The following is a 17,954-nucleotide window of genomic DNA, read 5'->3' on the forward strand; positions in this document are numbered from 1 at the left end:
ATAAAGGGGACTGCAGTGTGACCAAATGATGATGTTACCAACAGCAAATTCTATATGGGAAGCATTCAAGGAAGTAATTGTGGAAGTTACTAGGCTTTTTGTTCCTACTAAGAAATACTGTTCAAAGTTTAGGCTAAATGGATATCAGATGAACTAATGAGACTCGTGGCAGAGAAGAAAAATGCATGGGATGCATATAAAGAATCAGGTGACACAGAAGCCTATGGTAGATATAAGCTAGTCTGTAATCAAGTCACAAAGGAAGTTAGACAAGCAAAGTCAGATTACGAGAAATCTTTGGCAAAGGATGCTAAGAAAAACAACAAGGATGTCTTTAATTATATAAACTCTAGAAGGAAGGGAATGAATCAGATTGGTCCATTGATCTCAATTATTCCATTGTTGATGATCCTGCTCAGATAGCTCACAATCTGAATGGATACTTTGCATCTACGTTCACAAATGAGGAGTTATTAAGGGAGGAGAATGCCAGAAGTTAACCAAACTGTAACAGGTTGCTAAATGATTTTGCAATAACTGAGAGCAAAGTGGAAGAGAAATTGTTGAAGTTAAACATAAGAATGGCACCTGGGGTAGTTGGGATATACCCATTTATATTTGCAAAGGAACTATAAAGCATTTAGGGCGTAAGCCTCAAGCTATGGAAAAGTCTAGACTATGTATAAGTATAGTGCGAAAGCATCAATAATACATAGCCAAATCTGAATGAACAGAATGTTAGCAAAGCGGCATCGTTTAAAGTTATATCTCATATTGTGAATACCTTCAGAACGAGTTGCCATGATATTGCACTACTTCAAATAAGTAACACTTCACCTGAGGAGAAAACTAATGTTACTTATTCTCGGATTGATACCACCACCCAGATGGCACCATTTCAGGGCTGTTTGGCCCTTCTTCGGTGGGTGGGTAGGTATCCGAGTGATGCAATGATGGCAAAACAGTTATGAAGTATAACTACAGATTTGGCTATGTATTAATGATACTTATACACTATACTTATACATAGTCTAGACTTTTCCATAGCTTGAGGCTTACGCCATAAACACTTTATAGTCTAAATACATCATACACTACAGGCATCTCTCATATTGTGGAATTATACTTCATAACTGTTTTGCCATCATTGCATCACTCGGGTACCTACCCACCCACCGAAGAAGGGCCAAATAGCCCTGAAATGGCACCAGGGGGAGCCTGATGATGTCTGGAATTCCAACAATAGGTAACAACAGCCTTCTCCGCTGGGGAAGCATTGCCTATTCGCTAGTTTGAGTTTTTGAGTGGTGTTAGTTGAAGGAGTTACTGTCCCTTTCATTCTTCTACACCGTTTTTTTCCCTCTTCCACTCCTACTATTACTTTTCCTCTACCTTTTTTGCTTTTCTAAGTCTAATAGGGACAAGTGGATAGTCGAGTTATTATCCCACACATATACAAATAGCCTTGAAACGGTATCGCCTGGGTGGTGGTGGTATCCATCTGAGAATAAGCAACATTAGTCTTCTCCTCAGGTGAAGCATTACTTATTTGAAGTAGTGCAATATCATGACACTCGTGAACGTATTCACAATATGCGATATAACTTTAAAACGGTGCCGCTTTGCTAATATTCTGTTCATTCGGATTTGGCTATATATTATTGATGCTTTCGCACTATACTTATACATTAGCAAAGGAAGTAAGCAAGCTCTTAGCCATAATTATGAGTCATCCTTGAACTCCAGGGAAGTCCCAACTGACTGGACATGTGCAAATGTATCCGCAATTCACAAAGGGGGATCTAAGCATGACACGAGTAATTAAGACCAGTTAGTATAACTATTGTTGTATGAAAAATAATGGAGTCACTGGTAAGCAAGCATTGCAGGATCATCTCATAGACAGCAGTAATAATTCAGACACAGCATGGGTGTGTTATGGGAAAGTCTTGTCTGACAAATTTGATTGTATACTATAATGTGGTTACGAAGGTTCTAGAAAAAAAAAATAATAATTTTGATATCATATACTTGCAAATAGATCTATACTGCTATGCAGTGTGTACTCAGATTTAAAAATGCATGCAGGCTTGAATCACCCTTCAAAAACACAGATTTGGCAAAAATTCATTTTCAACTCGCCTTCTGCTCCCATCCTGATGCGACATCATCTAGGGTTGACATTTTATCAGCTAACCTCGGGTGTCGAAGTAGTATGGCATGGAACTGATGTGACAACCTTCTGATACTGGCACCCTTGGCACCTGTCCCAATGCTATTCTTGTACATTATTCTTATTATCAACTACTCAGTTCTAATTAAAAATTATATAATATCAGTGTGGATACACCACAGTTAACCCGTAAAATTAAACTGTGTATGTAGTGTAAAGGCTTCATTTTAATTTTATCTCATATTGTGGCTACTTCACAAAGAGATACCACGTATTGCACTACTTCGAATAATTATTGCTTCTGTAATAAGTGTAATATTCTCAGTGGGCACCACTACTGTTCATGAAAGCTTTTGACACTGTTCTGCATGGATGACTACTGTACAAATTGGAGCAATATGGTATTTAGGGAATGTTGCTACAATAGATAGAAATAGACTGATTGAGTGGGAGAAGACAGAGAGTGGTAATCAAAAGATGCTGCTCTTCGTGGACTAGTGTTATTAGTGGAGTTCCCCAGGGTTCGGTGTTGGTTGTTTTGATTATTTAACAGTGATGTTGATTAAGGTTTATCAGACTTAATGTCGAAGTTTGCAGATGATACAAAGGTTGGTAGGATTGTTGATGACAGTAATGGCAGAGTGCTACTGCAACAGGACCTAGAAAAGTTCAGTAGTTGGGCTGAGAAGTGGCAACTGAGTTTAACATTGAGAAATGCAAAGTACTGCATATGGGTAGAAATAACTCCAGAGAAACGTATCTGCTGTGTGGTACTACACTTAGGGTGATAGAAAGCGAAAAAGACCTGGAAGTAATTGTGCAGTCAGATATGAAATTTTCTGAGTGGTGCAGCCAGGCTGCCACAGCAGGTCATTGGGTATTGTCAATGATATACAGAAATTTTGATAGTAGGGAAAAGGAGGTGATTGTCCCTTTTTGTAAGGCAATGGTTAGGCCATGCTTTAAGTACTGTGTACGGGTCTGGAGGCCTCATTTTAGGAAGGATGTAGAGTTGCTTGAGCATGTACAGAGAAGGGCAACAAGATTGGCAAGGGGAACAAAGTGGGCGGTCTTACCAAGAAAGGCTTAAGTTCTGCAAATTTCAGCTTCTGGAGACTGAGCACCTGTGAGGTGATGTAATTGAGGTGTATGAGGCTTTGAAAGGGTTGCGCAGGCTCAATTCTGATGGGATTCTTCCTCTTGCTCAGACTGTGAACCTGAGGGGCATAAATTCAAATTGAGGAAAGACAGTTATAGAATAGATGTGTGAAAATTTGCCGTTAGCCAGGTTGTAGTTGATTTCTGGAACAAACTTCCATCCATCGTTGTGGAAGTTGATGATAGCTTAAATAAGTTCAAGGCAGTACTAGACAAACATTGGAACAAATGGATTGTTGAAATGGAAAAGTTTTTTTTTTTTTTTTTGGTTGATGCTGTATAAGCTTGCTTTCTTGCATCATTTGCGTCTTCTGCTACCCACTGTGGTGATCTTCCTTAGTGGATCAAAGAGGACATCTGATCGAGACCTTACTAAATCAACAGCAGTTAAGCTTACTAAATACTGGCTGCCCCACTTAATTTTACCTACCCACATGATCTACTTCAGCAATTGATCTGTCCATCTTTTCTCCTATGCTTTTCCCCAAATGCAGTGGGAAAATTTCCATTTATATGCAAAATTTAAACAAAACAATCCAGCTGTCCCAATTACATAGTAAAATGAAAGTTCTCAAAATCAAATTGGGCAAAATCTCAATCTGTGTTTCCTTTGATGATAAACTTATTAAAACACGACCAATTGATAAAGTCACTGAACAAATTACTAGAAAAATTTTGGCAGCAGCTTCTGAAGCAAATCCTCATTCCTCTGCAGACCAACATAGACATTCGAAACAGTGGTGGAATGATGCTTGTAGTACCAAAAGAGAAAATTATGATGATGCTTGTAGTACCAAAAGAGCTTGGAATCAGTTTCACAGGATTCCTACTACAGCCAACCTCATATATAAAAAAACAAAAGGCAAGTACAAGACAAATAAGAAGAAAAGCTGAAACAGGCTCCTGGATAAAATTTGCCAGACCATCACAAAGGATGCCAGCAGTTGGCTAATAACAATTAAATAACATTCCATTTACTGCTCCAATCTTGATTAGAAATGGACGAGAACTGTCCTCTCCTAAAGAAATAGGCAAACCTTTTTGTGAAATATCAGCAGCATCTACTTATGACAGTTCATTAATGAAAATTAAAATAACAAAGCAGAAGAATATAAAATAAATTTTAATACCACTCAATATCTCTCTCTCCTATAGAAGCCCTAAAGAGATCAGCAAACAGTGCAGCAGGTCCAGATGGAATCAACTATATAATGCTCAAACACCTCAGTAGTACATCTTTAAACCTATTACTAGTATTCTATAATCTGATTTTCCGTGAATGTGTTTATCTTTCCTTGTGGGATAATGCTGTAATTCTTGCCTTTCCTAAATCGGGGAAGGATGATCCAATTGCAGAAAACTATTGACCAATTTTGCTCACCAGCTGTCTCGGTAAAGCACTCGAAAAAATTATACACAGAAGACTAAAATGGATTCTAAAGTAAAATGCTATTAAATAGCGACCAATACGGTTTGCGACAAAACAGATCCTGCTTGGATCTTATGATAAGAGCTGAAAAAAATATTTGCAATGCTTATGTTAGATATTAACATCTAGTGATGGTCAGTCTAGATGTCGAAAAGGATTTTGATACTACGTGGAGGTATGACATTCTTCGAGAGCTCTATTCCTTAGGGTTGAGAGGACACTTACCACAATTCATTCAGAATTTTCAGAATTTGTCACAATATTTTATCCAGGAAGAGGGGGGATATCCCAAGGGTCAATACATAGTGCCACCCTCTTTGCAATTAGGCTAAACACCATGATGCAGAATATTCCCAAAACTGTAGAAATATTCTACAGTTTTGGGAATATTCTTTCATTGTAGAAAAAAAAAACTTTCCATAAATAAATTGGAGACATGGACCCAAAAAAATGGCTACAATCTATCAGAACAAAAGACGATTGTGATCCACTTCTGTAAAAAAATGCAAATTACATCCAGAACCTGAACTTAACTTAAAAATCATTCGATCCCTCTCTCCAGCAATATTCAGTTATTGGGTTTAACATTAGATACGAAACTAACCCTGCTTATTTAATTGCAGTATAAAGTACGCTATTTTAGATTACATTATGTACTACATGATAAAGTCGCATAATTGACACGTTCTTATTGTTATAGTTTGTTTATATTTATAGTTTATAGGCCTCGTTTGATACTGATTACATTGCTACAAAACTGAACTTAACTTAAAAATCATTCGATCCCTCTCTCCAGCAATATTCAGTTATTGGGTTTAACATTAGATACGAAACTAACCCTGCTTATTTAATTGCAGTATAAAGTACGCTATTTTAGATTACATTATGTACTACATGATAAAGTCGCATAATTGACACGTTCTTATTGTTATAGTTTGTTTATATTTATAGTTTATAGGCCTCGTTTGATACTGATTACATTGCTACAAAACTTCGTAGAAAAATCTCCCAGTATTGCACATATCAATACTATCAGAATGGTGGCTGAATTTGAACGTTATAATTGATGCTGCACAATGGAAACAAAATTCAGGATTTCTTATTGGTGCAACACAGTGCTTGCAGAAGTTGACTGCCACTCCTTAAGAAATTTCAGAGGCTAAGTAAGGAGCAAATTTACCAACTTAGTCAGAGAATTACAAATAATAAGTACACTACTAATTTTAAATCAAAAGTTACAAAAAAAGCAATAAATAATCCACTTGGCGGCTGCCAAGGAAGCTGTTCCTCCAAGTAGCCTCATCAGCAGATCTCTAAGAGAAAATTTTGCTGACCAGTTTGGTTGTATACTACTGATATAGTAACAAAAAGGAACTGGATACAAAATATAATTTGATATCATATACTCAGATTTCAGTAAAAGCTTTTTGCACTGTTCTGCACAAAAGACTGCTGTATAAATTGGAACAGTGTGGCATGGAGGCAAATTACGGCTTTGGATAAAGAGATGATTGATTGGCAGAAGGTACAAAAATTCTGTGGTGTGTGTGGTGGATGAAGCCAGCATACAAGTGTAAAGTGTGTTAGTTGTCTGGTGGCACCAGGGGTTCCCCCCCCCCCCCGGTCTCCGAATTGTGTACGCTGTATGACACAGAACTCGGTGGAGGCCAGAGATTTTAAAAAGTGTGTGGGGAGTAGTTTGTTGTATAGTGTTTTGTTCTGTTGTTTCTCTGACCATTTATCTTTGACATTTTAGGACCTACCGTTGCCCACACTTTGCCACGAGGAGGTAGGTCAGGTGCCCAGTAGATTATTCAAGTACTCTCGCAGGCCTCGCCACCTATTTTCCAAGGATTTCAGTGGCAAGACCTATAAAGAGAAAGAAAAAAAAAAAGGAGTGAACACTAGAATTTGGAAAGGCTGAAAGAGGTTTTCGAGAAAGCAGTTGAATTTTTTGATGTTGATTAGAATTTGACAGAATTGTTAGGGGCATGCTCGGTTGGTTTAGTTAGAATGGGGGGGGGAACAGCTAGAAGGATGGGGAGTAGGTATCCCCAAAGAGGTCAATGGAGACGAGCCCCACCAGGTGAAGTATGGGCGGCAGGGAGGGGAGGAGACACAGACCCGTCTCATCCCTCCCCTGCCTGAGGATGGGGTTTTAAAGGGAACCGGGTTTGAGTACCCAGTTCAGATCACCAAATGGCATGTCGGCAGCAAAGCCGCAGCACGTCCTAATCAGCGACAGCCACCAGAAACATACAGTGTCGAACCTGGCAGTATAGTCAAACTGCCCATCCCGCTAAGGGGGGGGATATGTTAGCTGGCAGTGGGGGACCCACCAGGCAAGGGGGGGAGAGACACATTTACTTCACTCATAATCTGCCTTCTTGCTCTACTTGCATTCTATTTTTATACTTTTTTTATTATGGTTTATAATAATTTTTTTTTTCCTGTTAGGTTGTGTGTGTATATATACACAAATGTTTATATTCAGCGTATATGGAAGGGATGTTGACCTGTAAATTGTAATTACCATTGAAAAATTGAGAAAGCCTGTAAGGTGAAGGAGATAACCTAAAATAAATTAACATAAAAATATAAATAATAATGACAATGTTACCTAATGTAGTGGGTCCTAGAGCTTTAACTACTTCTTCACAGGGCCGGCAGCCAAAACCGTAGGAGCCACCACAGTAAGCAAGGGTCTCTGTTTCTGTTATGATGTATACATGTGAAATGTATAATTTTTCCATGGTAATTACAATTGACGGTCAACATCCCTTCCATATACACTGAATATAAACATTTGTCTATATTTCATTATGGTTGCCAGGTTTCTCTACTGTAACTAGTAGTACCCAGATCCATAACACAGTTTAATAATTTTGATTTAATACTTTGTTTACTTACTTTGTCATTCAGTAACTTAATTATTTTTATTAATATTATATATATATATACACACACACACACACACACATGTGTGTGTGTGTGTGTGTGTGTGTGTACTAGAAAAATGTGTACCAGATCACAGGTACACATTTCATCTGAATGGTACTTATTCATCAGCTCCTCAGAGTGAAGTTTTAAAGTTCTCCTGCATAGTGGATACTCAAACCATCCATCACCATTGGCTACTCTGTTCATCTGAAGGAATACCCTGAAGTTACGCGATAGGTGGGTCCAACGAAAATCGCGTAAGTCGGGGTACAACTTTGCATATAAATACATATAAATTTTGTTTAATTGGGACCAAGGACTAACAAAAATATTTAGTAAAATTGCAGTTCTTTATACATATTAATACCAAATATGTATTAAAAAAATAAATGAGTTACGTAAAAAAGTTATTTCGATGTTGATGGCTTCATAAAATCTAACAAATTCGTCTGACGACACAGCGCCACCTTCTTTTTTTCACACAGAATTTCTTCATAGCAAGCTAATAATTTTTTTACTCCTTGCTTTGTAGCTATAATGCGTTCTTCGTTGGAGTCTGTTTTCTAAAACTTTTAAGCCCTTTTCAATTGAGCTGAGATCTTCTGTCAAGCTAGAAATTGTCATGTGCTTTTCTGGTGGAACTGGTCGGATACTTCAGTGATGTTTTGCACACGCATCTCTATGAGCTCATTCATTGTCAGCTCCTGACTATGTGAATCCAACAGCTCGTTGACATCATCACCATTGACTTCCAAATCTAATTGCCTGGCAAGATTAAAAACTTCTTCTATCACATGAGCGACATGATCAGTTTCTGGCGTTGTTTTCGTCTCGGTTTTTAAAAAAAATGAACAGAGTTACTTACAGACACCATTCAATGTTTTCTTGTGATTTTCATCCCAAGATTCTTCAATGATTCTTATGGCATCTAAAAAAACTATAGAACATCTGTTCTATAATGAACAGATGTTCTTCTCCCCTGGGAAGGGGACCAATCTGTGCTCTTGGCTGTGTTCTGGGGATATCAGCCCTAAAGAGGTTAGTTTTGCCTTTGACAGGGAGCCATGACTTGTCAATATGAATGTTGTAAAAAGTCCATACCACTCAGGTGGCTTTGGGCTGACCATTGCCATCCATAGCAGAAGCCTTTTGGCAACTAGACCTCTGGTTTCCTGCTCCCTCTTTGTTTGCCATAGCTCATGGAGCTTTGTGGCTGTTTTTTTTTTTCTCTCAGCGTTGAAGGCATTGGCTGTATCAAGGTCTATCCCAAGAAATTCTATGGGTATGCCCTTTTTAAGTCTATAATACAAGCCTCTTTGGCTACTTCCAGGTAAAATGGGAGAGCTCCAGCCAGCAACTAATTGCCAGGGTCTTTCTTTTGAGCCCCCAGTCTGATCAACTGATCCTAGCAGTCATACCTGTATAATTTCTCAGTTTCTTTGCCAAGTAGGTCAAATGCAGATAAAAAGTTAATTTTGAATTAAAGACCACTCAAAGTCAGCATACAATGGCTAGTTGGAAAATTTACCAATTATACTTTGGCTGTCCACTGGGTGACCACAATAAGGTATGGTGGTGTACCTATTACTTGAACCCTGGTTGAACAAGAGAAAAAGTCAATGCTATTTGCCATACCCGTGATATGGCAGTAGTCAAAAGATCGCAATGGTGATGTTACTTTTGTAACATGAGTGTAATTAACTGCAGCAAAAAATAAGCACAAGATTGTTTATCTGAAACTGGAATCGGTGATGACAGTATGCCAATTCCAGAGAACCACTGGTGGAAACCCAAGAACTTCAGCTGAAGCTGCTTACCCAAAATGAGCTGAATGATCTCATTCTAGATCTAGCTTCAAAGTCAAAGCTGAACTGCTTGAGACTAAAGCAGAACACTTGATTAAGAAAATCATTAGTCTCTCATTATCTTAAAAGAACCTAGGCTTTGTTGACATTCTTTATAGGTCTGCTTTGTTACTGGCATAATATCAATGAAACTCTTAGAGAATTGTCACACATTTCAAAACACACCAGATCACAGGTACACATTTCATCTGAATGGTACTTATTCATCAGCTCCTCAGAGTGAAGTTTTAAAGTTCTCCTGCATAGTGGATACTCAAACCATCCATCACCCTTGGCTACTCTGTTCATCTGAAGGAAATGTATCATAACATGAAGGTATTCAAAGAAATTCAAAACAGCAATTTTGAACATTCACATACAATGAAACAACTCATCAGTGGAATATCTGCAATGACCTCAGAGCTATTCGTATTTTAATAGGCACAAGAATATTTCACAAAATATTGTTATTTGCTATGCCTATGGGATCGCAGTTCTATTGAAGCCCATTATGCCAGATATGACTGCCCTCGAAGAAGTGCAAATGAGCCAGGTAAATAAGTAATGAATGAAGATTTTCCTTACACCTCTCCACAAGAAACTTGACCTTATAAAGAGCATTAGCATTAGTAGAGGCATATGATGCAAGAAAGCAAGCTTATGCAGCATCAGCCAAAAAAAGAAAAAAAAAACTTCCACTTCACCCCCTCTGTTTGTTCGAAATATCTGTCCAGCAGAGCCTTAAATTTATTTAGGCAATCAACTTCTACAACAAGGGATGGAAGTCTGTTCCACCAACCAACTATCCGCTGGCTAAAAGCAAATTCCTGCACATCTATCCTACATCTGTCTTTCCTCAATTTCAATTTATGCCCTCTCAGGTGATTATTCTGAGCAAGAAGCAGAATCCCATCAGCATTGAGCATGCTCAAACCATTCAAGGCTTTATACACTTCTATCAGATCACCTCACCGGTGCCTAGTCTCCAGACACTGTAATTTGCAAAACTTAAGCCTTTCTTCATAAGAGCACCCCTTTGTTCCATTCACTAATCTTGTTGCCCTTCTCTGTACTCATTCCAGCAGCTCTACATCCTTCTTGAAATGAGGCCTCCAGACCTGTGTCTGGAGGCCTCATTTCAAGGAGGTGATTACTCCCTTGTATAAGGCAATGGTCAGGCCACAAGGTGTGGCCTGACCATTGCCTTATACAGGGGAATAATCACCTCCTTATCCCTGCTAGAAAAATTCCTGTATATCATTGTAAGACACAATGAGCTACTCTTGCAGCCTGTCTGCACTGCTCAGAGAACTTCATATCTGCCTGCACAATTACTCTCAGTCCTTTTCATTCTCTACACTGTCAGTGTAGTACCACAGAGTTGATATGTTGCTCTGGGGTTGCTGTTTCCCATATGTAGTACTTTACATTTGTCAATGTTAAACTTCATTTGCCACCTCTCAGCCCATCTGCTCAACCTTTCCAGATCCTGTTGCAGCACATAGTGTCAGTAGTGTTCTTAACAACCCTGCCAACCTTTGTATCGTCTGCAAACTTGGACATTAAGCTTGATATACAGTCATCAATATTATTTATAAATACAGAAAACAATAATGGACCCAACACTGAACCCTGAGGGATTCCACTAATAACATTAATCCACGATGAGCAGTGTCCATTGATTACCACTCTCTGTCTTCTCCCCTTCAACCATCCCTTTATCCATAGCAGCAATTTGCCTCCAATGCCACACTGCTCCAATTTATGCAGCAGTATTCCGTGTGCAACAATATCAAAAGCCTTTCTAAGATCCAAGTATATACAGTAAACCCCCGCTATTCGCGGGGGTTACGTTCCTGAGAAATGCCGCGAATACCGAAAACGTGAATACTGAGTTATGGTTCCCATAGTAATAAAGGAGTTCCATTCCAAAGTATGAAATGTATAAGAAAAACTAGTCTAAAATTTTGTCTATGTATGTGGTAGATGACTTTCATCAACCGGTGAAATACCACCACTTTGCTTATTGGAGGCTTGAAGTGGTGAAACCCATGTATAGTCTCTAGAGCAAAGTTTCCGGCATCCCCCTCCCCCCATACTTCTCCTTCAACCCATGCACGGTACTAAGTACTATAGGTTTTGATACCTTTCGTATTTGGGGTTTTCATAAAAAGAAAATTATATGTACCTTCATAATATGACTATGTACATAGTGAAATGCAAGCATATGGCATCGAAATGAAAATAAGAAACAATTTAATATTAAATGTAATATTTATTAGAAATTCAAACAAATCTTTCAAACCAGCGCCTTTGCTAGATAAAAAAACTTATCCCGCCAGTGCTATCACCAGTTTCGCTAAAGTGTTGATAAACGAGTTTTGCCTTTTCACGAATGATAAGTGAACTTAACGGAATTTTATTTTGAGTTCGGTCTTCTATCCACAGATTTAAAGCTTTTCCCATTTTTTCTAATTTAACATCACGAGTTACAGAGCAAATTTTTGAAGCAATTAGCGCATTTTCACGGACACTACATCGGATTTTTTCTTCCGATTTCTTGATTGATCGTATCGTTGACTTATTGATTTTATTCACCATTAGAAATTTTATCTGATAACTCAATTTTATTCGCCAATGTTATCACCTTCTTTGATCTTTTCACATTTCCCTTGTTATTCGTAGCCATATTTTTGTACCGGTTAGAAAGAATTTGTCCACAATAAAGTCACTTTCTTCCATTAACACACTTGAAAAAGTGTGTTTTACATTGCAAAACGGTAGATTTATTACTTTTGTAGCATATAAATTGATAAATTTATTCAATTTATAAGCATATAAATTAAAAGCAAACGACGAAACCTTCCATGACAAGAGCATAACACATATTGAACAAGGATTAGCGAGAAACATCCATGCTTGCGATTTTGTGACCCCTCTCCCCCTACCCACTGAGCACTGTTTTGACCGGTGAAGATAATTTTAGCCACGCCCATGTTTTTTTATGGCAGAAAATGTTCACGGTGCTTTAAAATTCACATTTTTCTTAGTTTTCATTTTATATTAAATCAGCAACCGCGAATACAGATACCGCAAACAGCGGGGGTTTACTGTAATATCAGAGTTATTCTCTGCATCCAGTTCTTTTTGACTGCATCATAGTATCCAATCAAATTGGTCAGGCAAGACTTCCCCTTAACAAAACCATGCTGTGTCCTGTAATATAACTGAAGTCTTGTCTAGTAGATGTTCCTGCAGTGATTCTTTAACCATTGCCTCCATTAATTTTCCTGGAACAGAAGTTAAACTCACAGGTCTAATAATTACTTGTGTCAGCCTTTGATCCTCCTTTGTGAATTGGGGTCACATTTGCACATCTCCAGTCTATGGGTACCTCCCCTCAGTCCAAGGAAGTTCTCATAATTATGGCTAAGGCTTTGCCTACTTCCTTTGCTGCCTCCTTTACTATAACTGGATAGATCCCATCCACCCCAGGTGACTTTCTTGTGTTTATCTTCAACAATTTCCCCTGCACTTTACTCTCAGTTATTACAAGATTATCTAGATTACTGCCAGAGTTGAATACACCTCTGGCATTCCCCTCGCTGAATAACTCCTCATGTGTGAATGTCGATGGAAATATTCATTTAGTTTGTTAGCTACCTGACCAGGATCATCAACAGTTGAACCATCGATATCAAGTGGACCAATCTGATTCATCCCCTTCCTTCTAGAGTTTACATAAGTAAAGAACTCTTTGCATCCCTTGCCAAAGATTTCTTGTAATCTGCCTCTGCCTGCCTAACCTCCTTTGTATCTTGGTTACAGATCAACTTATATCTATCATAGGCTTCTATGTTACGTGTTAATTTATATGTATCCCATGCATTTTTCTTCTCTTCCATATGTCTCATTAGTTCTTCTAACATCCATTTAGGTCTAAACCTTGAACAATATTTCTTAGTTGGTATGTAAAGCATAGTAGCTTCCAAGATAAGTTCTTTGAATGCTTCCCATTTTGAATTTGCTGTTGATAACATCATCAGTTGGTCCCACTGTATAGAATTTAAATACTGTCTCAGACCATCGTAGTTGCCTTTACGAAAGCAATAACCCTTTCCTTTACTCCCTGATGGTAGTTACCTCTTTGAGTAAATCCCAGTTCAGCACACTGTGATCACTGCCACCTAGTGGTTCCTCTATCTGCAGATTCTTAATGCATGAAGAATCACTACTAATGATCAAATCAAGAGTATTACTCCCTCTAGTTGCCTCCCGAACGTGCTGATGTAGAATACAGTCATCCAATAAATGGCCAAATGCCTTGCTAGTGTGTGAGTGACCAACCCACAAATTCCAGTCAGTATCTGGGAAATTAAAATCCCCCCCCCCCATTATAAGACTCTCGGATTTACTGGCCCACTCTATTTCCCTGTACAGTTTCTTATTATACTCATCGGAGTCATTAGGCCTATAGCACACTCTTACTCTCAATTTTGATCTCCCAGTGCTTATGTCACACCAAACTGACTCGACACTGCACTGTCCCGCAATGTCGCCTGGCTTCACTTCCTTGGATTTTATGTGTTTCTTAACTAATAGCATAACCCATCTTCCCTTCCTATCCTTTCTGTAGACGTTGTACTCCCCAAATTCCAGTTCTGCATTCCTTATGTCTGTGTGATATCACATCTCTGATATCCCAACAATATCTGCCTTTGATGCTTTGAGCAATACCTCAAATTCATCAAATTTATTTATCAAACTCCTAGTATTGGTGTACACGCAAGTGTTGCGTGTACACCAATAAACAGGTATATGCACAGGAAAATGAACAGGTACATGCACCTGTTCATTTTCTTAGCTACCCTAACGCAACCCATGTGTTTACCTGTACCGCAATGACTCCCCGCAGTCGCTGAAATATCCTGCATCTTGTTTTCCAGGCTTCTGCTCATTCCAGTAGAAGCAGTGTAAGAATCACTTTCACCTCTGCCAGTGGCTACTGTTAATCTATTAGTTCTTGTATCCTCCCAAGCTAGCAGGTTTCCGATCCACCTAACGCTGCCTCAATAGCATCAGCAAATATTCTTGCACCCTTTTTATTTAAGTGTATCCCATCCATGTGGAAGCAGTCCCTTCTGTTAACAAGTACAGACCAGGCTGAAAAAAATTCTATCCCTTGAGCCTTGCACAATCTTTCCAGGGCCGAATTGATCAACAAGGCTCTCATTATATACTCCCTCCTATCATGTCTGGGCAGAAAAGAGTTTTGTGAAAGAGATATGCAAGATGAATTCGAGAGAGACTCATTACTTGTGTGAGAAATTTTCAAAGTCAGTTGACTTATTCATAAGTGGAGGTGAGATATAGTAAAGTTTGTGTTCATATTTAAATGCAAAGACAAAGAGTTGTATCCGACTAATATGTCATGATGTTTGCTTGCAGTCTTTACAGTATGTTGATATGCTATTGCCATATTTGTGACTCTTTACTCAAAACCTCATTACTTTATTTACATAATTTAATGATATTGGATATTGAAACAAGTATCGTTAATGAAACTTGTAAACCTTGTATCCCTTTTGGTAGGAGTCAGTTTTTTAATCTTTAAGTAATTTGCATAAGAAATTGTCAATTTTTTTTTTTTGACATTTACTAGAAAATTGGTTCTTAACTTAATAGCTGTTGTGATCAAAGAGTGATTGCTTCAGTTCATATAAGTAATCTGATTTATGTATTAGTTAATGACAATGTTTTCCATTAATAATGAATTCCCATACTGTTGCATGTACTAATTTTTCTATTGTGCATGTTTTTTTTAATTAAGTTATAACAATTTCTTTGTTGATTATGTGGGTTGTTAGCATATTATTGTTCTGTTCGCTTGCCGTATATGTGCTTGCTAAAAATAATATTTGATATCTGTGTCTAATGGAGCATTTTTGAAATTCTTATAAGATATGAAAAAATATTTATATTGTTAGCATTTTATTTAGGAAATGGAGAGAACCAAAAAAGAAAATGACACTGTTCTAGGAGAACAACAGTCAATTGAGAAGCAAGAAGAAAGAGGTGGTGATGATGATGATGATGATGGTGATTCTGATGGTGGTGATAATTGCTTCACAATGGACAAGGTAAATATGTTTATTTGGCAGTCCATTCTGAAAATTTCACAAAATGAAATTTTTCAAAAAATCTTTTTTATAAAATATCTCTCCCTTAAAACTATAGGTATCTATCTGTGCATAATTGGATGATATGGCATCATTATGATAACTACTGAAAGTCTCCTGCAATTCATTTTGAAAATTCAATTTTTCCACCATCTGGATTTTGAAGAAAAATGGATCTATAAATTAGTGTCTTTATGCAGCTTGATTTACAATATCAGTAATGTGTTGTAAGGAAAAAATGTTTCTATTTAAACTCCAGAACTGCTGCATATGGCAGTGTTGAGTATGCTATGGAAACAAGATTTAGGGATGAGATACACTTGAATAGAAAGAGTGCAAGAATATTTGCTGGTGATATTGAGGCAATGTTGGTTGAGTCAAATACAGTAAACCCCCACTATTCGCGGTATCTGTATTCGCGATTTCGCGTATTCGCGGTCGCTGATTTAATATAAAATGAAACCTAAAAAAATGTGAATTTTAAAGCGCTGTGAACATTTTCCGCCATAAAAAAACATGGGCGTGGCTAAAATTATCTTTCTCGGTCAAAACAGCACTCAGTGGGTGGGGGAGAGGGGTGGCAAAATCGCGATCGTGAGATGTTTCTCACTAATCCTTGTTCAGTATGTGGTATGCGCTTGTTGTGGAAGGTTTCGTCGTTTGCTTTTAATTTATATGCTTAAAAATTGAATAAATTTATAAATTGATATGTTTACAAAAGTGATAAATCTACCATTTTGCAGTGTAAAACAGACTTTTCGAGTGTGTTAACGGAAGAAAGTGACTTTGTTGTGGACAAGTGCTTTCTAACCCGTACAAAAATATGGCTACGAATAACAAGAGAAATGTGAAAATATGAAAGAAGGTGATGACATTAGCGAATAAAATTGAGCTATTAGACAAAATTTCTAATGGTGAAAGTGTCTCCTCAGTGGCAAAACATTATAAAATCAATGAGTCAACGGTACGATCGATCAATCAAGAAATCGGAAGAAAAAATCCGCCGTAGTGTCTGTGAAAACGCGCTAATTGCTTCAAAAATTTGCTCTGTAACTCGTGATGTTAAATTAGAAAAAATGGAAAAAGCTTTAAATCTGTGGATAGAAGACCAAACTCAAAATAAAATTCCGTTAAGTTCACTCATCATTCGCGAAAAGGCAAAACTCTTTTATCAACACGTTAGCGAAACTAGTTGATAGCACTGGCGTGATGTTTTTTTTTTTTTGCTAGCAAGCAAAGGCGCTGGTTTGAAAGATTTGTTTGAAATTTCTAATAAATATCACATTTAATATTAAATTGTTTATTATTTTCATTTCGATGCCATGTGCTTGCATTTCACTAGGTACTGTCTATGTACATAGTCATATTATGAAGGTACATATAATACATACATAGACAAAATTTTAGACTAGTTTTTCTTATATATTTCATACTTTGGAACGGAACCCCTTTATTACTATGGGAGACATAACTCAGTATTCGCGTTTTCAGTATTCGCGACATTTCTCAGGAACGTAACCCCCGCGAATAATGGGGGTTTACTGTAACTGCTAGCTTGGTGGTGACACACAGACTAATATATTAACAACACCCACAGCAGAAGTCTCAGCAATTCTTGCACTGCTTCTATTGGAAAACAAAAAACTGGAAAACAAAATGCTGAGGATTTCAAGGTCTGCTGGGGAGCAAGCAAACACATGGGCTGTATTAGGGTTACTAAGAGTAAAAATAAGTGCACGGATACTTGCATTTATACTAATTTTAGTCACATAGTAAATAAATATGATGAATTTGAAGCACAAGTAAAGTAATCAAATGCAGACATTGTGGGGATATCAGAGAGGGGCTCACATCTGGTGAGTATAGGCTTGGCACACCCAGGGTCCTGAGCTGGATATCATCATTCTTTTCTTTTTTGTTGATTCCCTTTTACTTTTCTCTCTCTCTCTCTCAGGGTAATTCAGAAATTTTTTTTTTTTTTGGCTGGTGCAGCATAAGCCTCAGGCTTCCATGCACCATACGGCTAATAATATAATAACATGGTGTCACTACATAAGGGATGAAGAATTTGAAATGGCGAGTACAATGGGTACAGACAGGATAGTAGGGGGCTAGATTATGCACAGTCACTCTGGTGTGACATCAGAACTGGGAAAACAAAAATGAGGGCAGTTAGGAGGGGAAAAAAATTATGGAGTGTGCGTTAGGCCTAACACACTCTCCCTCGTAAC

At 37.8% G+C, this 17,954-nt stretch overlaps 1 protein-coding gene across 1 annotated transcript in view; it reads left to right on the forward strand.

Moving 5' to 3' along the window:
* The window catches only part of LOC150081130 (focal adhesion kinase 1-like), a 1,307,299-nt gene that overhangs the window by 1,096,875 nt on the left and 192,470 nt on the right, over window positions 1-17,954 (forward strand). Inside the window, exon 24 of the mRNA XM_090380936.1 lies at window positions 15,544-15,684. Coding sequence (XP_090237062.1) covers window positions 15,544-15,684 — 141 coding nt within the window. The remainder of the gene's footprint in view (window positions 1-15,543; window positions 15,685-17,954) is intronic.

Source organism: Mastigoproctus giganteus, chromosome 9 (assembly GCF_048544385.1).
Source record: "Mastigoproctus giganteus isolate SK-2022 chromosome 9, ASM4854438v1, whole genome shotgun sequence".
NCBI lineage: Eukaryota > Metazoa > Arthropoda > Arachnida > Uropygi > Thelyphonidae > Mastigoproctus > Mastigoproctus giganteus.